The sequence below is a fragment of the Rhinopithecus roxellana genome, chromosome 13 (genome assembly GCF_007565055.1).
Source record: "Rhinopithecus roxellana isolate Shanxi Qingling chromosome 13, ASM756505v1, whole genome shotgun sequence".
In the NCBI taxonomy this organism is placed as follows: Eukaryota; Metazoa; Chordata; class Mammalia; order Primates; family Cercopithecidae; genus Rhinopithecus; species Rhinopithecus roxellana.
In genome coordinates, this window is record NC_044561.1 from 55,540,960 (window position 1) to 55,567,391 (window position 26,432).

At 40.5% G+C, this 26,432-nt stretch overlaps 1 protein-coding gene across 1 annotated transcript in view; it reads right to left on the reverse strand.

The window, feature by feature from the left end:
- DSCAM (DS cell adhesion molecule) overlaps positions 1-26,432 on the reverse strand; it is a 350,956-nt gene that overhangs the window by 269,407 nt on the left and 55,117 nt on the right. The window contains 1 exon segment of the mRNA XM_030915322.1: positions 16,789-16,908. Coding sequence (XP_030771182.1) covers positions 16,789-16,908 — 120 coding nt within the window.

Here is a 26,432-nt window from a genome sequence, read left to right on the forward strand (position 1 = left end):
GGATAATTGTACATTTAGAAGGTGGAGCATCTACTAACAAAACTCACATGTTTGCATTAGTTCTTTATTACATACATAAAATACGAATTTTCATAAAATAGTTATAAGTAGAAAATGTTTTTAAAATTCTTCTTTTCATAAGGAATTCAAAGTCAGGGACAAAAACATTTTAAAAACATAACAGTATTTTATTATCTCTTCAATATGTTGCTTTCCTCACTCGAGCTAATGAATATTTTATAAAGTGAGACTAAAAGGACAACCGTTTTTATCCCTAAATCTGCTCCCTCCTTGGAAATAAATTACCAAATGTACAAAATTCAGAATTATACCAGCAACTTGTATAACATAGATAATTTAAAACTTAATTCATGTGAGACATTTACACGGCGAATAAACATATGAAAAAAAGCTCATCATCACTGGTCATTAGAGAAATGCAAATCAAAACTAGAATGAGATACCATCTCATGCCGGTTATAATGGTGATCATCAAAAACTGAGGAAACAATAGATGCTGGAAAGGATGTGGAGAAATAGGAACGCTTTCACACTGTTAGTGGGAGTGTAAATTAGTTCGACCATTGTGGAAGACAATGGGGCGATTCCTCAAGGACCTAGAACCAGGAATACCATTTGACCCAGCAATTCCATTACTGGGTATATACCCGAAGGGTTATAAATCATTTTACTATAAAGACACACGCACATGTATGTTTATTGCTGCACTATTTACAATAGCAAAGACTTGGAACCAACCCAAATGCCCATGAATGACAGACTGGATAAGGAAAATGTGGCACATATATACCATGGAATACTATGCAGCCATAAAATAGAATGAGTTCATGTCCTTTGCAGGGATATGGATGAAGCTGGAAACCATCGTTCTCAGCAAACTAACACAGGAACAGAAAACCAAACACTGCATGTTCTCACTCATAAGTGGGAGTTGAACAATGAGAACACATGGACACAGGGAAGGGAACATCACATACTGGGGTCTGTGAGGGAGTGGGGCAAAGGGAGGGAGAGCATTAGGACAAATACCTAATGTATCCAGGGCTTAAAACCTACATGACAGGTTGATGGGTGCAGCAAACCACCATGGCACATGTAACAAAACTGCATGTTCTGCACATGTATCCCAGAACTTAAAGTATAATAATTAAAAAAAAAAACAAAAAAACCTAATTCATATGAAAGTTCACAGAAGATTTTGGTGCCTTTTTTTTTTCTTTTTTTTGAGACAGGGTCTTGCTCTATTGTCCAGGTTGGAGGGCAGTGATAGCATCATAGCTCACTGTGGTCTCAAACTCCTGGGTTCAAGCAATCCTCCCACCTCAGCCTCCCAAGTAGCTGGGACTACAATATAGGCAGACATCACCACACCCTGCTAAGCTTTTAAAAATTTTTTTGTAAAGATGGGGTCTTGCTATGTTGCTCAGACTGTCTGAAACTCTTGGCCACAACTGATCCTTCCACTTTAGCCTCCCAAAGTGTTGGGATAACAGGCATGAGCCATTGTGCTTGGCCTCAAATGCTTGAGAAAAAATAAATACATGAGTATATGACTGGTTGATTTTGAAAAATAATTAATGAAAGCTATTTACTAGTTTACTTATTGGGATTTAAAGCATGAGAATTTTGGATTAGGGAATCTGAATTTTTTTGTCAACAATTCAAACAGTAAAAAAGTAAATGCCTTCGGAGGGATTATGGACTTTCTAATATTTTCTCAAAATAAAATAATGTATCCTTTGTTTTTATGAAAATTGATTTTATTAATTACTGAGCACTTGTACTGTGACAGATACTGGGTGAGGATCTATGGCTAAAAAGATCAATGGAAAGATCTTTTTCTCCTTCCTTTCTCCCTCCCCTTCAGTCCTAACTCTAGGGAATTCCAGCTGCCATGTTGTGAGCTGCTCCGTGGAGAGGCTCCCATGGGAAGGAACTGGGGGTGGTCGAGAAACTAAAGCATATCAACCATCACAGGAGTGAGCTTGGGACAAGATCCTCCCACAGCTAAGCTCTGAAATGACTGCATCCCAGCCAATCCCTTGGCTTCATTGTTGGGGAGACCATGAACCAGAGGTCTCAGCAAAGCCACACATGCATTCCAGACCTACAGAAATGGGAAGCTATTAAATGTATATCATCTTAAGCCACCACATTGGGATAATTTGTTACACAGCCATAGATTCCTAACATATGAGTAAAATTAGGTAAGTTACGTAACATTTCAGCTTCTTAACTTGTAAAATGGAAATAATAATAGAACCTTCATCATAGGATGGTAGAAGGACTAAAGTTCCTGAACTATGTATTGGTAAAGCTCATAGTAAGCAAACAACTTTGTGCTTTTTAACATTCCGTTTTTAATTATTTAATACTTTTAAGATTATATGGCTCTCTGTCTTTCCCATTCCGCAAGAATAGGGACCATGTTGCAGTGAATGTCGCCACTCATCAATCAGTCCATCAGTAGAGAGAAATATATAGTGGTAGGCAATCTGTATGCCTAACTCAGGGAGAAGAATTTTGGACCAAACGTGATGCATCTTCAAATCTTAAAATATATTGCCGTATTTATAATAAACTGCCTTCAAACCGTACTGTTATCTCATTCAGCGCTAGCTGAGGGTTAATTTTTTCCTCAAACATGTATGCTATTAATCTTTTAAATCTTCATCAATACTATACATCACTATTTCAATTTGCACATTTTGGCAGATTTTTGTATTTTTTTTGTTTGTTTTTCTTTATAGATAATTTTGAGCATCATGAATGTATTGGTCATCTATATTTGTTCTTTGGTAAACAGCCTATTTGTATCCCTTACCCATTTTTCTACTGAGCTTTTGTCTTTTTCTTCATTTTCCAAAGCACGTTAGGTTATAAGGAAGTGTTTCTATGTAATTATTTTAGAAAACTTTTTTTGTTCTTGTTGCTTTAATCACAATAGGATGTTGAATATTATTAGCTACCTTTTAATCATATATTGAGATAATCATATGCTTTTTTCTCCTGTAAAATTACACTGGATTTTAAAATAATTTGGTTTTTATAAATTATCAAATTACTTCTTGTAGATATTGTGTTCATTAGTGTAAGGATAATAGATTTATTGGAAGTTAAAATTAAGGAAAAAGCCTTCAACTTCTATTTAAGTGCTTAAATTTGTAACACACTTTGAAAATCAGTAAAGGCTATTGACGTCTTTCTCAAAGTTGACTGTAAATTGAGAGTAGATGCAGTCCAATACACACAACCTGAAAACTCAACCAAATATAGGATTGAAAAAATATAACCATAAGATAAGTAATCTAAAAATTTCAAATTATATAAAACTGTATTTAAGAAATTGAAAATCAAACAAAATGCTGGTATGGTTTGAAAAATTTACATGAATATCTATGTCAACAACACATTTTTTTCCTTTTCTTAAATAATTTTCACCTGAAAAATGCTTGTAATAGTTGAAACATTTATATTAAAGAATCACAACATAAAATTAACTACAATGCTAAGTTGTCTCAATTAAATAGCAGAAAAGGATGATCTGTTAATTCTTAGCTAGACTGAGGTAAGCCTCTTTATTACTAAAAGGTCCTAAAGAAGGCAGAAATAAAGTTTCAAATGCATTTAAGAAAACATTAAATCTTTTCTTCATCAGAAAAATGAACCTAAGTTGAAGGGTTATTGCATCTAAAGATTTAATTGTGTTACTAAACGGAATAATAGTGAACACACTGCCAACCAATTCATCTACTATGAGGACTACAGTTCAAGGGTTAGCGTTTGTTTAATTTGAGGGAAGTGGACTTTGCCAGCGTTTGACAGAATAACCTATCAGTCATCTACTTCAGATTCATCTTTATTCTAAAGAGTAAAATTTAACCCACTGCATCAGTATGTAAAATCCTGTAATCTTCTTAGCACAAGGTAAGCACTTTAGGTAATTAGCTAGAAGATATAATGCAGCAACCAGCAGTCATTAATTAAAACACTGTCAATTTTCTGTGGCTAGCAGGGGTCAAGTGGGGACAATTTCAATGCTCCGTTACATGAAAATAAAATGCTAAAGCAATATGTAAGGCACACGCTGAATTGCTAGTTACATTAACAGTGGGTCACCTTTCTTATTTAATTGCAAAGGTATGCCTAGCTGTGTTCCCAGGGACTGATGCTATGGGGACAGTGGAAAAAGATTGGCTGATTGTCACCAAATGAGCCCAATTTGAAGGCAGCAGCAAATAAGAAAATTGTTTCATTTTTAAAAAAAAATTTTATTTCACTGTTAAGTCTTTGCTGGTCTGTAGAGAGGGCACTTGGCTAAAAGCCAAAAGGGTTGGGTTCTCATGCTCTCTAAAACTACCCGTGCCTTAAAGCAAGTGGCTTTTCTCTGCATCCTTAATTTCGTCATATATGAATGAGGAGAATAATCCCTTTACATATGATGTAGGATTGTTGTGCACATAAAGCAAAACAAGATTTTAAGAATGTGGGTATAAACGCCTGCATAAAAGGACCATGAGAGCCTGGTCAATCAGCTCATCCAGAGAGGTTGCCTTAGGACTCTTCAGTCGCAGGACCTAAAGGAGGTCTCTTTAGGCTCTACGGTTTGCACACCAACAGTCAGGCTGTAAGCTGTTCTTTCTTCTCACCAAGGAGTCAAACAAAATCCCTTTCATCCTGATGGAGAGAGTTGTGTTTTCCTCAAGAATGAATTTGTTTTTCTTCTTTCGGAAGGGGGGCTTCCTTCTCTGAGAAGAGTTGGGGGATTGCAGGAAGTCATTGGGTAAACAGATAGAGGTCGCAATGGAAAGAGAAGAGAAAAAGCAAGACTAGCAACAGCAGCTGCACCTAAATAAGGTTTAGCAGCTGAAATACAATGCTTATGCAGTGGAGGAGTGCTGAAGAGTTCTGTTACAAAGAAGAATCCGGAAGTGAACAGAGGCACAGTCCTGAGACACTACTGGCTTGTTTCCAGGCTGGAGAGATGTTTCCAATCCTTGAGAATGAAGCTTCCACAACTGTGCAGGTAGTATTTATGTCACTGAAAGTTTGTGTCAGATGGTGTGTGCTGATCTTTAGAACTACCACTTTCCCTCTAAACTCTACCCTAAATTGCAGGGTTTGAAAGCCTGAAGACTACATTCCCCAGCTCCTTTGTTGCTAGATTCTGGTTTACATTTTACCAGTGAGAGGCACTTAAAAACAATTTGGAAGGTGCAAGGGTGGAAAAGCCATTATTTTGTTTTAGAAGCAGCAAATTGACACATGGGTCAACCCCAAACATTAGGTTTATGGCTGCCTGTGGGATAACTTCTACAAATCACTGCTTGAGCACTAGAGGTAGCTGTTAGCAGTGATGGGAGGAGAATCTCATAGTTCCTACACTGCTCAAGTGCTTAAGGGGCCAGTCAGTTTGTCCAATGATTCAAAAGATTTTGCATGCCTTTAATTCCCGTTATTAAATCCCTTCTTGATAACACACCACACCCTAACTGAGACACCATCCAGGTTACTTCTTTTATAAATGTGCACATAATTGTGTCCACTGTGTGATTCAGTTATCTTTCCTTAATGCCTTCATTTCTATGTTGAGGCTATCCGCTGAAAACAATGGAAATGTCATGGTGTAGATTAGTGCGTAATCAGGATTTGTTACAACTTGCTAGTCCACTAGCACTTCAATGTCTAATTCTGTAACTAAGAAGGAATTATGTAACTAATATGCAAAAATCCTTTTTTGTCAGCCAGATGAAACATTGGCCCTTCATTCACTTATCAGAAAATGAGCTGTGAACTGAACAGGATTCAGCATTCGTCAAGGGGTCATGTGATATTGGAGGTGGTTGAGGTAGCTCAATTATGCAGATGCCACCAGGGCTTTGCCTTGCTCCTGGGAGGAGGCCTGCAGCTGTGTCTACCATTCGAGGTCTCCAGCCACCACTTTCCTGGAACAAGAGCTCCCCGAGCATTTGTCCTCACTGTGGCTGCCTATACCCAGAAGAAGGCTTCTAGAAAGTTTCCTGGATATAAATAAGGAAGAAAGATGGAGGAGTGCTGAAAAAATAAAGGAAGAGCAAGATGGGCCTTGGGGTTGACAGTCCTGGTGGCTCCACCAAGACTTAGGGGAATTACACTTCCTTAGGTGAGGACCCTGCAGAGGTCCTGCAGCAGCTCCCAGCGCCACTGAGATGCTGAGTAGGGTAGCACAGAGGAAGGCAGAAGGTTTTCTGCTCTGTTAAGTGTTTCCCTACCATCAAAGGAAGAAAATAAAACAATATGTGGAACACTCACCTTCTCTGTTCAGCTTACGACCCATTTTTAAAACTCATTATTTCTTTGTGAGGCCACTTGTCTCTTCTTGGAGAACACACAAGCAGAGCTCCTTTTGTTGTGCATGAGGGATCCACACTGGACTTTGAACTTGGCTTTATTTTTACCATGTGTGCCATAGAAAGATATTGCCTTCTTCTCCTTTTTGGATTATTTGAATTATTTCCCCATATTAATTGAATATATGCATCTTACTACATAATTGGAAATAGGCGGCACTAGGTGAGAGCCGGGACCTGATAGCCTGGATCAGAGGAATGCACCGGTGTGAACAGGCAGTCACTGCTGTTCCAGGAAACCAAGGACATGGAAGAGGTCAAAACCATGGATGTGGAGGCTTGGGGTGCTCTAAACAGCACAGAGCAGGACAAATGGTGAGTCTAGGAGTGGGCATGGTGAGAGCACTGAATGGTCTGCAGATGCACAGGCATGGGTGGGACAGTGGGAGGGCAGCAGCCTCCACCAGGTCAGGCTTGTGGTCAGAAGTTTTATTCTGCTGATCCACACTAAGAGGATTAACACAGGGTCAGGATTATAGGGACTGGTCCCAAGGAGATGAACAAGACAAGGGTCAGAGACAATGCAGAGACCCAATTTCCCAGAACAGGAATGCAAAAGAGACATTTGTCTGAGCAAAGCCTGTGGAACTGGCATTCAAGGTCAGAGTGAGTGGCAGCAAGGGCAAAAAAAGAATGAGATGAAGCACCTTGGACACTGGACCCAGGGGCACTCAGGCACAAGGGTGGGGCACAGTGAAACATGCAAGGGCATACAGAGCAGGGCAAAGGGACCAGAACTTGGGGAGGAGCCTTGGAGGACCTAAGAACCCAGTAGCATCCCAACTGGGCTCTATGAACATACCCCCCAATGAGCTATTTTAATATAAATCCCCTGCTCTCCCAGAGGAAAAACAAAAGAGAATTTTATTTAAGAAAATTTCTGTCTCTTGGTAATTTTCTCCTTTCCAGACTTATCTTTGGAATGTGTGATCTCCAGTGTGTTCCACAGTGTCATCTGCAGTGTGATCCTCAGAGTAATCCACAGTGTGATCTGTAGTGTGATCCACAGTGTGATCTGCAGGTGATCCTCAGTGTAATCTACAGTGTCATCTGTAGTGTGATCCTCAGTGTAATCTGCAGTGTGATCCGCAGGTGATCCTCAGTGTAATCTACAGTGTCATCTGTAGTGTGATCCTCAGGTGTAATCCACAGTGTGATCTGCAGCGTGATCTGCAGTGTGATCAGCAGGTAATCTGCAGTGTGATCCTCAGTGTGATGTGCAGTGTGATCAGCAGGTAATCTGCAGTGTGATCTGCAGTGTGATCCGCAGTGTGATCCACAGGTGATCTGCAGTGTGATCTGAAGGTGATCCACAGTTGATCTGCAGTGTGATCCGCAGTGTGACCTGCAGTGTGATCTGCAGTGTGATCTGAAGGTATCTGCAGTGAGATCTGCAGTCTGATCTGCAGCATGATCCACAGCGTGATCCACAGGTAATCTACAGTGTCATCCTCAGTGTGACCTGCAGTGTGATCCACAGTGTGATCCACAGTGTGACCTGAAGGTATCTGCAGTGAGATCTGCAGTCTGGTCTGCAGTATGATCTGCAGTGTCATCCACAGTGTGATCTGCAGTCTGATCTGCAGTGTGATCCAGTGTGATCTGCGTGTCATCTGCAGTGTGATCCATGGTGTGATCTGCAATGTGATCCACAGTGTGATCTTCAGGTGATCCACAGGTGATCTGCAGTGTGATCTGTGGTGTGATCCACAGGTGATCTGCAGTGTGATCTGCAGTGTCATCTTCAGTGTGATCTGCAGTGTCATCCTCAGTGTGATCTGCAGGGTGATCTGCAGTGTGAGCCCTCTCTTGACTGCTGAAGAAGAGATTGCCTTGTTAATCTCACCAAGGAGGTCTGAAACTGGTGTTGACAGAAAACCTGCTCTAGAATTAACCTGCTTGAGGGACTTGGGCTTGTCCTTTCCCTCATATTTCTCATGGTCTTCTGAGACATAGGTCTTGAGGGGGACAGAAGGTCCCAGGGATGTCCCCTGGACCTTGGGAGGGAAGTTGTGGGCAGCATCAAGGTGAGCCATTCCAGGGCACCCCTCTGAAGTAGGAGGGGACTCCAGAGAGGGTCACTTGAGCAATTTGGCCAGTATTGAGCACAGCATGTGTTTTCCCCTCCATCTTGCATGGAAACATTTAGTTAACTGTCTGGAGTGCCTAGTTTTATTGCTATGAATCTCTCAACAAAATTATCAAGTTCCTTTTGCCCCCTTTGATGAGTCTATAACCACAGGGGGAGATTTCTGCAGGTGGGTTGACATCGAGCAGCAGAGGGTGCTTTTAGGGCCTTAGTGGTAAGGGATAGCCGGACCCTCTGGGGGACTGTGCTTAGTGAGTGCAGAAGTGACAGCCTCCAGCAGCTTGTCTGGGGACAGTAGGAGAAGGAGTAGCAAAAGTAAAATTGTGTGTGCACCAACTAGTGGTGGATTCTCTGGAGCCTCCAGGGAAATATGGAGTTGGAGAAACTACAGTGAGCAGAAAGGACACAGGAAAAGGAGCAGGGGGAGAAGCCAATCTTGAGAGAGACAGGAAGAAATAGGGTCACACCCCCATTGCAGCCCTTTGTATGAGCTACGGAGTGGGGAAATAGAAACTCCTCTAAATTAAGAACAGCATCACCCTTGCTGGGAGAAGAAAGAGTTGTGGACAGCTACATAAGGACAAGCTCAACAAAGACTGGCTGTAGACAGCCCTTGACCCCTTTCCACCCAGAAAACCAAGGAGGACCAAAGAAAACCAGATGCCGTAGCTTATAAAAAATTCACTACCACTGACAAATGGAAAGAATGCAATAAAATTATTAATGTTCATAAAAGAAAAACTTGGATACATGAAAGGACTATCCATGGTATTGGCTGGGAAGACTCAATATTCGAATGACATCAACATTCTTCGTGTTAAGCTTTAAATTTATGATCCTTCAAATTTTCCAGATGTTTTTTGAAACTTGACAAAGTTATCTTAATATTCATCTAGAAGGAACAAGCAAACAAAAATCCATGCAGAAAAAGCAAGGACATTTTGAAAACTATAAGTCACAAGGGGAGTAGTGTCAAAACAGATATTAAAATAGAAAGAGATAAACTTCTAATACGTGTGGTGCTGAACAGGCAGTTCAGTGTAACAGAGAAAAGGCTGAAACACAGACTCCAGTACTCACATTTTCCCCATAGACAATAAAGCATCACAAATGAAAAAATTTGGGCTCTTCAACAAATGGTTTTTGGACAAATGGCTAACCATGTAAGTTCATGATAATGACAATAATGATATTAATAATAGCTAATACGTATTGACTAATAGCTATGTGCCAGAAGCCATAATAAATGCTTTCTATGAGTCATCTTACTAAATCATCACATTTATCCCCTTATTGTATCTGTTTCAGATGTAAGGATGCTGTGGTTCATATGGGGTAGGTAATTTACATGCAGTCACGCAACCAGACAGTGTTGTGTTGTGGCTGGGGTTTGAACTTATAGCCCAGTCTCCTAACTGATGATTTCTACTCCTCCTAGATTCCTACTTTACTTATTTTACTAAAATCAAGTCCAAATTCAATGAATCTTTGTATATAAACAGTAGAATTTCATATTTGAAGATGGAGGCATAAACCAGCATTTCTTCTTCTCTTCCTGGGAACAACATGAAAGCAAATGGGACAGCAAAGCCTAGAAAAATACAACCTCTATTTCCTATGAAATTAGAAAATAGCTAAACTTCCAACTACAGAATGGGTAAATGGGCAACCAACAGGGTAACTGAGCAGAAGAGCATGCAGGAAGACGACGGAACCAGGGCCACCACTGTCAACTTCAGCAAGCCCCAGCAGAGTGGGTCACAGGTGAGGGCAAAGCCTCCATCAGTGAAAACAGTGTGCACAGGCCGGGTGTGGGTGGGCGCCTCCCCAAGCCTGATGTGGCTTAGAATCTTAGAAGCAGGGTGAGCTGAGGAATCAGGCATTTGCCCAAAACAATCTTTTTCTGGGGACATGGATTTTCTTCAAACGTAAGTACAGTGGTTTCCCCTCATCCACGTTTTCACTTTCCACGGTTTAAGCTACCTGAGGTCAACTACAGTCTGAAAATAGGTGAGTATAGCCTCATAAGATATTTTGAGAGAGAGCGAGCGAGCACATTTACATAGCTTTTATTACAGGACATTGTAATAATAATGTTATTCTAGTATTCATGATTTTTGTTAATCTCTTACTGTGCCTGATTTATAAATTAAACTTTATCAGGGGTATGCAAGTGTAGGAAAACACACAGTATATGTAGGGTTTGGTGCTCCCCATGGTTCAGTCATCCCCTGGGGGTCTTGGGGCTACTTTATTCAAAAGGAAGCCAAGATCTAGCAAAGATAACAATAAGCAAAATAGAAGAAACAACCAGAAACCAGGTGTCATGACTTAGATGAAGACTGTGAATAAAACAGTCACTTGTCTATTAAGCCATGGCTGAAGAAGGGTAAACTGTGAGCTGGCAGAGATGGAGAGAAAGAAGGAGAAAAAATATAAACTCACAGCAGTGAAGGCAGAACCAGAGCGGTCACAAAGAAGAACAGACCTTGCCGGGGAAAAGACATGGAGAATAGACATGGAAAAATATAGAACATTAAATTAAATATAGAACATTAAATATAGAAAATTAAAATGGAAATCAATGAGTTAAAAAAGCAGAGAGAAAATGACAGCTACAGAGAATAGGTGGCAATCCTATGGAACCACAATCAGAGACCCTGAAGAAGAAAATGAAAGCAGGGAAGAGAACAAATACTTAGATATACAACTCATGGGAAAAATATTTTTAAAAATAACCTGAATCTACATATTAAATAGATGCACCACATCTATGGGAAAATTCACTCCAAATGGAAAACACCAAAATATAGGCTAAAAATTTACCAGACCTTGGGGCAGGTGCAGTGGCTCACGCATGTAATCCCAGCACTTTGGGAGGCCAACGCGGGTGAATCACGAGGTCAGGAGTTCGAGACCAGCCTGGCCAATATGGTGAAACCCTGTCTCTAGTAAAAATACAAAAATTAGCTGGGCGTGGTGGTGCATGGCTGTAGTCCCTGCTGCTAGGTAGGCTGAGGCAGAAGAATCACTTGAACCTGGAGGTGGAGGTTGTAACGAGCCAAGATCATGCCACTGCACTCCAGTCTGGGCGACAGAGCGAGACTCCATCACAAAATAATAATAATAATAATAATAATAATAATAATAATAATAATAATAATAATTTACCAGACTTCAAAGTCAGCTCTTTGGTGCACAGAATCAAAAAGATTAAGTTCCTTCTACGGGGAAATCAGGCAGTCTGTGGTCCCTCCAAGGAGATAGGGTGAGCTACCAATATCCTACCAGAGACTCTGTCCTTTGGGTGTAAAAAGGCAAGGAACAAACCATTACAAACCAGAAAGAGGTTGGAATATTCTTCACTATGGCCAAATAACTCATACTGAGCACAAAATCAATCTAACATAGAACTGGCAATTGCAAAAGTTGGGCATATGGCTGCAGAATAGAACATAGAGGGTCTAAGCCCTGACAATGTAGAAAATATTCAGTTAAATCTAGGATATTTAGAAAATTTATCATTGCTTATACTGGAAATTGACAGCTGTGTCTGCAAAGAGAGGAGCCCAAAACGCTGATCTTATCCCAGCCCCAGAGCTGCCCTCCTGGAGTTGTCCTGTCTGTCACAGGCACTTCCACTCTCCTGATTGCCTGGCATTTCCCTTTTCTGTCATACCCATAGTAAATCCGTCACTCAAAGACATTCAGAATCCAACTATTTGTCCCTCCTCCACTGTCATCACCCTGGTCCCGGCCACATCCCAGCCAAGGCCTTGGAACAGCTCTCCAGCTGAAATTCCTGTCCTCCACACAGTCTGCTTTCAAAACAGCATGCCAGTGTGATCCTTTTAAAGCATGAAGCAGATCACACCATCTCTCCCTGATTACCCAGCTAGCCTCCTAGCTTCTGGCTTCAGCACAGCAGCAGCTGAAGAGAGTGTATCACCATCGCAACCCTCATGCTCGCCATACCCACTCCCGACTTGGGCAGAGCCAGGTCCTTGCAATGACTGATGGGGACCCAGTGCAGGAGTCTTCTCTCCCAGAACTCCCTTTCACTAACTCTGCCACAGCTGCAATGACCTCCTTGGTGTTTCTGGATCGTTCCAGGCATCACCCTCCCCGCCTCACCCCCCACCCCCAACTTGGGAACTAGCTGGCCCCAACTGCTCTCTCTCTGAGGACAGGAGCACAGGACTCATCTGTCTTTCAAGTCTTTCCTCAGACTCCCTACTCCTGGGGTATGCTGACAATGCTATTTTAAATGTAAACTACTGCCCATTGTCCTCCAGCATCCCCCCTAGCCATGCTCTGACTCTTGTCTTTGGACATTCCCAGACCAAGATTCCTTGGAGGTCAGAGATTCTGTGGGCAGCCAGAGAGAGCAAAGGAGGCCCAGGCCAGGCCCCAGGTTGATGCATTATCTATTCTCTTGTATTTGCAGTCCCTCTTTGCTTCTCAGCAGGTAACAAGGAGATGGCCCTGGTCCTCAGGACAACCACTGAAACTATTTTCCCTCCAGTATAAAAGACATGCATGCAAGAGAATGGCATTAAGCTGTGGACTTCTGGGAGTACAGGTGAGACCTACCTCAGAATGAAGCCCTGATTTTTTTTAAAAAAATCTCTTTTAAACAAGAGGCCTCATTTATTCATGAAAATAAATAAATCAAAAAAGAGAACTGAATGTCTTAGACTTTGTGTATCTAGACCCAAGGTCGAACATGTAATGACACTATGGTTTTTTTTGTTTTTTTGTTTTGTTTTTTTTAAGCAAAGATTGTTTCATTTCTACAATAGCTACCTTTAAACTGCAGTGATTTGCCTGGAATTCTGCCTCCCCTGAATTAAATTGTTGCATCTCTCAAGGAAACAAGCTGAATTCGTTTTGTTTATACAGTTTTGTCATTTATAAGGGAGATGCACTTCAGCTCTTAGCGATCATTGCAATGAAAGAAAACATGTTCCATAAGCAAGGCTAAATTGTTCTTAAGAAATAGATTTATTGTTTGAATAATTAAAATAACAATATACAATGTTTCTCTATCAGATTGGAAAATGTCAAAAAAAAGGCCTAATATCCAGTATTATTTTGGTTATAAGAGACAGAAACTACTGCAAACTGAGGTGAGATATGTAAATGAATAAAATGCTGGCAAACTGTCAATACATATTGAAAGTTATAAAAATTATTTACTCCTTGAGTCAGCAACTCGACTTATAGAAATTTATTCCCAGGGATAAATGAACACATATACAAAGATAAATGTAATAGAAGTCATTACGATACTTTTCTAAGAGAAAAACTGGCAAAAACCAAAAATATGACATTCAACAATCGTGTTGGAGATATCTAGTTGCCAAGTATCCAACACCCCCTCTGACTTAAGAAAATAACACACGTTATGTCCATGATGGCTTACAGATGCTTCACAGCCAGGAGTCACCCGGCCAGTGATCCAGGGAGATGCTGGTAAAATTGATCCGTGATGCACTTCTGGAAAGGACCTTAAAGGGAGGTGACTCATGTGGGAGGGACAGCCATTTCCCTTTGCTCTTCCTTATCCAGGGAAATGTGAAAGGAAGTTGACACTATAGCTTGGTGGCCATCATTTGAGGATGAAGAATGCTGCTAGGAGAGGCAGAAATCTTCCTAACACATAAGGAGTTTGGGTGTCTGATACTTAGCCAAGCCAACTAGTCCTGAGCTGTCTACATCCAGAGTCCTCTTACGAGAAAAATAAACTCTTGTGAATTTAAGTGGCTGAACTCAATCTTAACTAATAAGATAAATGTAATTATTGATGTATTAAAATAAATATTACACAGACATTAAAAAGTCATGGAGTTCAAGACCAGCCTGGCCAATGTGGTGAAACCTCATCTCCACTCAAAATACAAAAAATTAGCTGGGCGTGGTGGCACGCACCTGTAATCCCAGCTGCTTGGGAGGCTGAGGCAGGATAATTGCTTGAACTCAGGGGGCGGAGGCTGCAGTGAGCTGAGATTGCACCACTGCACTCCAGCCTGGGTGACAGAGCAAGACTCCATCTCTAGAAAAAAAAAGTCATATTAAGCACCGTATTTGTTGTTATGGCAAGACATACACAGCATATTGTTAACTGAAGAAAGAAGATTATAAGCCTATGATCAAAAATTTTAAAGATGTATAATGTGCATCTATGGGTATACAATTGCTTGGGAACAGGACTGACAGGCTAGAGACAAAACATGTTTGCAGCAGTTATCTTTGGTTATCTTTGAGTGATGTTATTTGGGGGGGAATTTAACTTTTTAAAAAATTGCAATTTCTATTTTTTTTTCTTTGATGACTTGATATTGCATATGAAATTTAAAGACAAAAAAAATACTACTACAACTTAATTTTTAAGTTAGTGGTAAGAAGGGATAAAACGTCAGTAACATCCAAGCCAGACAAAGCATTATTTAATCTATGTAGAAATACTTCCAAATAAATAAGACATAGAGATAAGTGTGCAAGTAACCTGAATAAGAAATTTCCCAAAGGAGAAGTAGAAGTGGTCTGTTAACATAAGATAAAACATTTTAAACAACGTTAACAATCTAAGTATGCAAATTAAAATGAGAGGGCATTTTCAACCATCAGGTTGTAAAGACTATTTAAAAAAAAATGTTATCTAGTTGGTGAGGATGCTGGGCCACATACACCCACCCATACTGTTGGTGGCCTAAGTGCCCTTGGACAGTACTGAGTAAGAGCCTTCTATATGGCTGGTGCCACTTCTTCACTCACACATATGCACATTGAATTAACATACAGGACTGTTCATTTGCTACAGCGTTTATGAGAGGGAAAACTGTAAACACCCTCAGGAAGAGAGAGAACACCTGCATACTGACAAGCATTAAAAATAATGTCGAAGAAGGCAAATGTCATGGAAAATGTTCATAATATCAAATACGCACCTCGATAGAAACTAAATTAAATTTATGATATTTATCTGTTTCCACGTAATAATGCACAATAGAGCTTCAAATATGGCAGGAAATAAAAAGTCATGGGAGCAGAGACTCCCAATAACAGGCTTTTATTTTTGAAGAAGTCCTTTGCACATGGACAGTGGATGTGGTGTGTGACAGGGAAGGTGCCTCAGGGACTTTTAAAAATTTAGTTCTTCTCCCAGACAGTGTCTAGCACCCTCTTCCCCACTTCTTTACCTTTCTTCTCAAAAGAGAGTTGGCAAGAGGGTTGCAACCAATGTACCATTTGTTTTTCCTTTGGTCATTGTTGTTTCCATAATGAGAAAATGCAACATTCTATTTTAAAAAGAAACATCTAGAGTATAAACGATGATTAAGTCAACACAAAAACAAATACCTCACAATAATTAAATCTAGATACTAGGTCTTAGGTTATTAGGGAAAAAAAGGTTATGACTGACTGATTGATTATTTGATCTCACCAGTACGTATTTGGCCCTCAACTATTTTGTATTAACATAGTACTGAATTCAAGTGTCTAAATGAGAAAAGAAAGAGAACTTCCAATATGTTTGCAAGTACCGTTAACGAAGCATTCTGAAGAAGCTACCCTAATGAACAGAAACTGTTTTCCCAAAGTCTAACATGATTCCACGCTTCATTTCCATGTCATACATTTCTACTCGTGTAATGTCTACAATGTCACCTAAAACCCAGGAGCTACTACTCTGCATTAGAAGAGGGAACATGATTAGGGGTGCGAGCAGGGAACATGAGACAATCACGATGGGACACTGGGTGTGTTTGTTTTTAAAAAGAGCATGACAAGGAGATGATGTGTAATGTGTATATTCTAAGGTAATCAGGGGAATAAAACTATCAACGATATTATCTGTAATTTTCTAAACCCACTTATCTATCTAAATACTGGGGAAATAATTTTCCAGCTATAAGTAGTTCTGACAATTTAAACTCACATGTCTTCACGGACAAGCATGCAGTGATCTCTAAGCAGACCATGGTTATGTAATATAGGTGGGCAAGGTAGGACTTCCTAAGTGCTGAAACAATCTACGGGAAAACCTTCCATCCCTTTGTGGCCTTTCCAAGGGCATGTTATATAGAACAGACACATTGTGGGTCTGAATAAAAACACCTAGGTGGACAACTAGGAATGTCTATGAGAGAGTGATAGGCTTGGTGGAAACAGATACATATCTATTCGCTAGAAACTTCTCTGGAAATCTAGAAATGTTCATCTACCTAATCCTTTAGAACATAGCAAATGCTTGACAGGTAACAAGCAGATCAAGCAACTCCATACCTTTAGAGAATTTCCACACGATGGTAGGTACAGGGTAACCCTCAGCAGAACAATTGAGGATGACAGCTTTGCCATAAATCCCATCCTGGTCCCGTGGCTGAACTACAAACTTGGGAGGAACTGAAAAGAGAGAAATGTCACCAGTAATTAACACTAGACCAGAAACTGAGTAAAGGTGTGATTTTAAGAAACTGAATCATTTTAATGATTAAAAATAAGACTGTTTCATATACATGGGACAATAAAAATACTATTGGCAGTTTGGGACACATTAAGAGAGTAATCTCAGTGCTGAAAAATTTTCTGATTCATATCAATGAGCTTTTGTCACAGGTAAAAGCCCTTTGCACTAGGGAAAACTGGCCTCAAGGGAGGAAGTTTGACTAAATCAAAGGAATAGAACATTTTGCTTTTGATTGTGTTATCAAAAATATACAGAAATTCCCTCAATGGAAAATTGAATCAGAATCACCATTTAAAGAACAGATCAGGCTGGGCACGGTGGCTCACGCCTGTAATTCCAACACTCTGGGAGGCTGAGGCGGGCAGATCACCTGAGGTCCGGAGTTTGAGACCAGTCTGACCAACACGGAGAAACCCCATCTCTACTAAAAACACAAAATTAGCTGGGTGTGGTGGCACGTGCCTGTAATCCTAGCTACTCAGGAGGATGAGGCTGGAGAATCGCTTGGACCTGGGAAGCAGAGGTTGCAGTGAACTGAGATTGCACCACTGCACTCCAACCTGGGCAACAAGAGTGAAACTCCATCTCAAAAAAAAAAAAAAAGCAGATCAAATATATATTTGTGCCTCAAATAGTAATTATCAAATATAAGTATTCATCTTGGATGTGAACTGGTCAAAGCACTTGATATTGATTTTTCCTCTAACAGGAGATAAAGTGAGAAATAATAAGCACCTCCTAAAGGCAATCAAGAATACAATGTGGGTGTGAACCCAGGAGGCGGAGCTTGCAGTGAGCCGAGAGTACTCCAGCCTGGGGGACAGAGCAAGACTCCATCTCAAAAAAAAAAAAAAAAAGAATACAATGTGGGGCTGAACTTTTCTCAAAATTCTGGTGAGGACATAGTGCGTTATGCCTGATGTCAGCACCACGGCGGGCCAAAGGGGGACTCTGGAGAGCAGTTGCAGTGAGGTACCATAAAGCTTTTCTAGTGTGTCTATAAAAAACAAGATAAGTGACTGCTTATCTGGTGAATGTTGTGAGGTGCTGTAAACACCCATCCCTACCTAAAACATATACACGACTTCACTTAAAACATCTCCCAAAAGAAAGCATATTACTTGAGACGAGCCATTAGGATTTTAATATGTATCATATCTCTTAGAGAGAAGAACACACACATTCTCCTAGGAAAGGTAGCATATGAAGGTATTATAATCCCCTAATCTTTCCCAGCAGATCAGCCATTCTACAGCAGGTAGCCAGTCTACAGGGTAGACTTTCAATGAGGCAGTCATAAACTATGTGAGAGGAGATGAATTATCTACACCATATAGTAATACTTGGAAATTCCTGGTAAGGCTAATCTCATCAGCCTTGCAAAATCCAGAATTCTTAATTTTGAGACATAAATGTGAGCCTACATGTTATAAGTAGATAGGAACTCTAGCTACCACATATGATAGACTGAGAAGATGGTTAGGGCCTAAGTTAGCAAGGGGCTTAGAAGCACATTACAATGATCTGAGCCAAGCTGAAGATCACTTTGGCCTTAAAATAACCAAGGAGGAAGGGAAAATGTCAAGACACAAGAAGCAGCCAGAGATGGAATTCACCACAGTGTTTCTGGAGAAATCATTGCTTTTAATTTTCTAGCCTTACTTTCTGTAGAAAGATTTACACATGAAGAAGCACGAGACTACCAGCATAAAGCCAACTGTTAAACACACTGGCTTGGTGTCCAGCTCTGCTATTTCCTATTGGGTAATTTTGTGCAAACTATAAAATAGCTCTTGGTCTCAATTTTCTTATCTGAAAATTGGAGATAATTATGGAACTCATTTTTAAGGACTGCTAATAAGATCAAATAAATTAAGATTAGAAAAGTTCTCAGAACTGTGGAGACATTAACTGCTATAAGAGTGCTGGTTAATTTAGTGAATGCAGGTATGTTTGGCTTTGACTTTTTTTTTTTTTTTTTTTTGAGACAGAGTCTCACTCTGTTGCCTAGGCTGGAGTGCTCCAGTGGAGTGTGATCTCCACTCACTGCAACTTCTGCCTCCCAGGTTCAAGCAATTCTCTGCCCCAGCCTCCTGAGTAGCTGGGATTATAGGCGCCTGCCACCACACCCAGCTAATTTTTTTTGTATTTTTAGTAGAGACGGGGTTTTATCATCTTGGCCAGGCTGGTCTTGAACTCCTGACCTCCTGATCCACCCGCCTCGGCCTCTCAAAGTGCTGGGATTACAGGCGTGAGCCACTGCGCATGGCCCGACATATTCTTAATGAGCAAGGTTCCCAACTTGCAAATGAAATAAATAATTTACACAGCCAATGGGTCTTTGAGATATTGCTTAACTAATAAGCAATGTTACTTCATGTAGAATACTTCATGGCATTCGGAGACAAAATGTAATTAAGAAAATGAAAATATATTTAAAATAAGATAATAAGGAATGACTGTCTCTAGGTGAGGCAATTATCTCTAAGAAATATGGTAGAGATTATATAGAGCTAAGTTTTCTAGTAAAAGTAACCAATCAACCTCAAGAGTAGGTGACAAAGTTGAAGACAACATGCCAAAATTATTCTCCCCAGGTGGAAGGGAAATCTGCAGCCATCCACATTCTGTGCTCCATTTGGCTCAAGTTCTGCCAAGAGCAAGAAATTGCTCATCAATGGACAGGGTAGAAAATCTCTTGCATTCCCTCTGGAAGCACGTCTAATTATAATTGATCCATTACCCCTCCCCTCAATTTGATTCTAATCCAACAAAATGTTCCTTAAAATCTCATCAAAGAAGTTTATATGAGAAACTACTATTGAAATATTGTAAGTATAAGGCAGTTACAGATGAAAATGTTCCTTAAATTACTAGAATAATTACCCTATGTCATTGAAAACTGTTTCTGACCCTGGAGTAGCCAGGGGATTTCCCATGTGCACCTCTTTCCTCATAGACTGGAATTCTGTCTTCAGATACCCCAGTGATTTACAGTCACATGAAGACCTAAGATAGAAGCTTCTGCAGTAAGTGAACTTCTTAAGTTTTATAGCAAAGAGAATAATTAATAGTTCAGATATTTGATGTTTGGCTGATAGACCGTGCAACTTGAGACCACCTTGAGGAAAATGCTATATTTTACTAAGTGCATGAATAAGCCAAATCATATACATTTCCTTCAAATTTTGACAGAAGACTGTCATGAATTTAAATATTCAATCCCTAAGTGATTTCTTATCAGGTACCAGTGAATATGTAGGTCCCTTTCATGAAAATGAACTTGTGAGTTACAATAAGAATTCTAAGACTGGGAACATCCATGTACTTACATCAGGAAGACCTGAGGCCACACTCCTCAGATCCGACACCTTAAGAATATGCTTGGGTTGAGTTCTGTCTGGCAAAATTAGAGGTGATGGATTCCTGGGAAAAGTTGTAATAAGTTTCTAAACAAATTTCTTTGCCTGCCCAGAGCCTAATGGGAAGACAACAGGCATACAGTCCCTTGGGGGTTGCCATCACTTTGAGACAGCTGCATCACCAGATAAAATTAAAATTCCAGGGCAGGGGAGTGTCTGAATGAGGACCCAGTGTTTAACATGTAATTAATGACATTATCCTCGTATGCTCTAAGCACTAGGAATGACCATTATCCCTAGGGACAACAGAGTTACCAATTTTTTAAAGTAAGCAGCAGTTTAATTTTTTAAAAGTAGAGATATTTTTTAAAGAAACTATTAATATTTGACCTACATATTTTTTTCTACAAAATGGCAGCCTAAGAAATTGTCCTAAAGGAATCAGGAGTCCCCCAAGGAGTCACTTAGTAATAAAAGTGAGCATTTCCTGAGGACTCAGTGGGTTTCAAGTACTCCTAGTTCCATCCTTTGACCCCTCCCAGAATTGCCCTCAAGACAATTCTTATTTTGTTTGCTTATTAAAGAGAGGATCCCCTACTATGGCCCTCTCCTGCTTCTCAGGGTGTTGTCTTCAATCTTCTCCACATCTTACTCAACAAACCTCCTGAGCTTTTTCACCCACTCCCATCATGACGATTGCCTTCATCTTCTCTTGGTGTGTAGAGCACCATATCCCCCCATCATTAACTTATATCACAGGTACCTCTAACTCAAGTTTCCAAAATGGTACCTGTTCCTGTCCACCATCCATTAAGGTCCTCAAGCAAGAAAAATGGAATTTCCTTTCATATCCTCTTCTTTTATTTCTTTTTTTTTTTATCAGATACTGATAATTATTTCTTGAAAATGTAGCTTCAAATTCTCTTCATCTCCACTGCCACACCCCAGTCACAGTGAGTAGTCTGGTTATGTGGGAAAGGGGCACAGCCCCTCTGTCCACCCGGCTTCAGCACCTCTTGGTGGACAGCTCCACCTCCACACACTTTGCCAGGACATTGCACTAAGGGGATGGGTCCCTCTCTTTGCTGTCTCAGGCCTTCTCAGAACTCATGAGCCTTTACCCACCTTACTGGTGCAACCCTGACATGTGAAAAACAATTGTCCATCACTGAGGGACAGGAGTCAGGGTATAAAATCTCTGCCTCACTTTCCTCCGATCCAGTGGGGGCAATTATGAGGCCTGCTCTATGCCTACGCTTCTCAAACATTAGAGGGCATCAGAATCACCTGAAGAGCTGATTAAACCACACATTGCTGAACCCTGTCTCCAGTGATTCTGACTCAGTAGGTCTGGGGTGGAATCCAGGATTTTGCCTTTCTAATGAGCTCCCAGGCGATGCTGAGGCTGCTGGTACAGAGATCACACTTCAAGAACCACTGTTCTACGTGATTCCTTAGAGGGCTCCCAGTAGGAATGAGCTCCAGTTGCCCATAGCAGCAACCAGCTCATTAAAGTAACTTTCACTGATTTTTTTTCTCCCTTTCTGATCTCATTCTTTCCATTCTGGGATCCAGGAATGGCATCCCAAATAAATAACCTGCCAGCCAATTCTGTACCTCACATTCTACTTTCAAGGGAACCCAACCTAGGATAAGGCCCATATGTCTCTTATTTAGATTTCTCAGCCTCCTAACTGGTCTACCTGCCACCAACTGTCCCACTCGAATTCATTCTCCACACAGTGACCTAAAGGATCTAAGACACAAATTGGATGATGTGACTTCCTTGCTTCAAAGCATCCCATATTCCCATGGCCCTTTGGTATAATCCAGACTCTTGGGATATTTTAAAGGATTTTTATGACTTGAGCCCTTGGTCTCCAGTTGCATTCTGTGACATTCTCCTCTTGCAGACTTTGCCCCAACCATTCTAAACCCTGTCTATTATCCAGTCCCCAAGACAGATGTTGCTACCGAGTCTTCACACAGACTTCTTTATATCTTTGTTTAACAAGTCCCCACTTACTATTTGCATCTTAGCTTAGCACTCACTTAGGCACATTTTTTCCTGATGCTGTGGATAAGATTAAGTGCTTCTCTGAGCCCTTGATCACTTACCATAACCTTTACTACACTCATTTGGTATTTCTGTTTAATAGTCTGTCTCCCATACTAGGCTGTGCACGCTATGAGAACAAGAACCATTCATTTCTCACAGACCATGGTATGCCCAGCCCACAGCACAGATCTGGAGTACAGAAAGCACTCTGCAACTACGTGTTGAAAGGACACATGAATAAATGAATGTTATTACTTCAGTTTTGTAGACTAGGGAAATGGAGCATGGCTAAGTTAATAACTCAGATCAGGGTGACCCCCAAAGCCCGAGGTCTTTGAGAAGAGTGGACCCAACGGAAGTGCCATCTGAGGGACAGCAGAAGACAGCCTCATAGGAGGACTCTGGCCAACAAGATACAGAGCCTGAGATGGAAGGACTGAAGCCTTTGGGACTGCTGTCGTTCGGGCCAAAACTTATGATAGAACAAAAACACCACCAGGACTCTATCGTGTCTGGGTGTATAATTCCCCAAAGTTGTTGGTTTCCTTTTTTAAAGATGATATTTTGATTTCCTTTTATTAGTATAACACATTATTTGGTATATTGTGGTGAGCCTGCTTGCCAATATAGTTGGTTTTCCAATAGAGCATGACATGGTTTGGTGGTGTTCTCACCCAAATCTCATCTTGAATTGTAGCTCCCACAATTCCTTCATATTGTGGGAGGGAAACAGTGGGAGGTAATTTAACCATGGGGGGGCAGATCTTTCCCATGCTGTTCTTGTGAGAGTGAATAAGTCTCACGAGATCTGATGGTTTTATAAAGGGGATTTCCCCTGCACAAGCTCTCTTGCCTGCCACCATGTAAGACGTGCCTTTCACCTCCCAGCCACGTGGAACTGTGAGTCCATTAATCCTCTTTTTCTTTATAAATTAGCCAGTCTTGGGTATGTCTTTATCAGCAGCATAAAAATGGACTAATACAGAGCGGTTTTTCTGGTGGGGAGGAGGAGTAATTAAAGAGATGAATAGGTTCAACTACATAATTATATCACATCTCCAAGAGGCAATATGGCTAACTTTGCCAACACTTCTGTGAATCATAATTACATGCACATAACCAGCACTCCTGTCTCTCCAAAAAGAACAATTTGATATATATTCCAAAATACCAATATCTTGTCATGGGATCCACATAGGCTGAGAGTATCTGAAGTTTCAAATAGGTTTCTTTGAGGAAGTTTATTCCTGGTGTTGCCTAAAATGAGGGTTGTTTAAAATATAGAGGTCTTTGGCTTGATCTGTTTATTTTGTGTGTGTTGGAGGGGGAGATTACTTCTGTTGTTGCTTTATTTTTAAATAAAGAATACTATGGTTATAATAAGACAGGCATTTTTCTAGTTTTAAATGTAGTCCAGCGTCTAATGTTTGGAAGCCATGGCTTCTAAGTTGCTATATATTTCCAAAGAATTAATTTAGGTTTCTGTAGCTGTAAACGTGGGCAGAAATTCAGTTTTAATGAATGCCATTTGGTGGAGGTGGGAGGGAGTGCGTGGATAAATACCACCATTCTCTACTCGGTGACATTTAGTTGAGATGGGACTTGGCCAAAGTCTAGGTAAGATTTAATTTACGACACTGAATATTAAATCGATGTTTTCCCATCATTCTGAGAATAGATGGCCTGGCCCCTGCTTATCTCTCTGCCTTACACTTTCTGTCCTCTCTTACTGAACAGGAGGCACCTTGGGCCTCTTGCTGTGCTGTGAACACACAAAACTCACTCCACACTGTCTTCAGACTTGTTGGTCTCTCCGCTCGAAGCTCACTTCCTACAATTTCCTGGGTCGTATGCCTTCACTTCAGTCAAGTCTCTGCCCAAAGATCTCTCCAGAAAGCCTTCCCCTGCCCAGCCTACCTAAAACACTATTTTCATCCCCGTCTTTCTCAATCCATGTACCACATGTTTACTTTTCATAGTCCTTGCAGATAACTGACATTGTCTGTTCATTATCTCTTCCCTTCACTAGAATTTGAGCCTTATGGGGCAGAGACTTGGTGTCTTTATTTTAATCACTATGGTATCCTCGACACTCAGAACAATATCTATTATAAAACAGATATTTAAGAAATATTTTGGGTAAGGATGAATGAAGTAAAATCATAGCATGAGAATTCTATCAAAAATTGGATCAATAGATGACAATAAAATAGAAACCTTCTATAATTTTCATTTTTCCTGTCAACTGACAGTCAACTACTATTTTAGCCAATGTGTTTGTTTCTCTATGTGGCAGTTCACCATTAAAAGTCAGAAACCATGGACTCATAAGAAGATATAAAAAAGGGTGAGAAAACGAAACTCCTTTGGAATCACAAATAGGAACTGTTGTGCTGGTGCTTTCCTGTGAGTGGTGCAAAGACCACAACAGGAAGCAAACGGCAGAAGTGCTCTGTCATGAAGCCTAATGCTTTATTTCTAACAGCTTCATCAATGCCAAGGTCACTCCAATGAGCAGGAGATCAGGGAAACCATCAGTCCACTGTCATAAGAGCTATGAGATTTGGCTCTTATTGGCTCATACATAACAGCTACGAGATTTTTGCTTTTGGGATTTTGTTTTTGTTTTCTTATATTTTCCTCAAGACAACAGCTAATTTATTTTAGATCAAGTCTTTACAAATCTTCCCAGTAACCCAGACTATCAAACAATGTGCTGAGTTTTACAATGACCCCAGGTCAAACTTTTCTTCTGCAGCTTCCTCACATCACCCAGCCTTTATAGAAAAGAAGAGAGTTAGGGCCTTCCCCTGGATCAAGCTTTAACTTAAGGGAATGTGGTAGCTGGTTTGTATTTTATCTTCCACACCATTTAAACGTTCTCCATATTAGCAATGAGGCTGTTTCACTTTACCATTTGCGTGTTCACTGGAGTAGCATTTTTCATTTCCTTCAAGAACTTTTCCTTTGTGTTTACAATGTGACTAACAGTTTGGCATAGGAAGCCCAGCTTTCAGCCTATCTTGGCTTTCAAATGCCTTCCTCACCAAATGTAATCATTTCTAGCTTTTGATTTAAAGTGAGACATGTGTAATGACTCTCCCTTCACTCTAACACTGGAGACCATTGTGGGGCCATTCATTGGCCTAATTTCAATACTGTTATGTCTTAGGAAATAGGGAAGTTAAGAAATGGAGACTGGGAAATGGTTGGTTGGTAGAGTGGTCAGAACATACACAACATTTATTGATTAAGTTTGCCATCTCATATTGCTACTAAACAATTATAATAGTAACATTATAACAGTAACACCAGAGATTACTGATTACCAATCACCATAACAGACATAACAATAATAAAAGTTTGAAATGTTGAAAGAATTACCAAAATGTGACATACAGACACGAAGTGAGCACATACTCTTGGAACAAATGGTCCCCATAGACTTGCTTGATGCAGGATTGCCACGAACCTTCAATTTGTAAAAAATGCAGTATCTGGGAAGCGCAATAAAGCAAAGTGTGGCCGGGCATGGTGGCTCACTCCTGTAATCTCAACACTTTCAGAGGTCGAATGGAGTGCATCACTTGAGGCCAGGAATTCAAGACCAGCCTGGCCAACATGGTGAAACCTTATCTCTACTAAAAATACAAAAATTAGCTGGGCATGGTGGCACATGTCTGTAATCCCAGCTATTCAGGAAGTTGAGGCAGGAGAATTGCTTGAACCCAGGAGGCCGATGTTGCAGTGAGTGAAGATTGGCCCATTGCACTCCAGCCTGGGTGACAAAGTGAGATTCCGTCTCAAAAAAGAAAAAGAAAAGAAAAGTGCAATAAAATGAGGTGTGCCTGTTTGTACTGAATGCAGTACATTGTGAATATGCTGTGCTGTTGGGGGTCTGGATTTTGTTGTCTTCCTTTTTAGTGTCAAATGTTGTTGGTGCACACAATTAACTTACTAGTGGAAAAGTTTTATCTTGTCAAGAATCTTCCTAGGCTTTTTAGGGCTGGCCCAGAGTAACCCTGGCTAGATTAGTTCT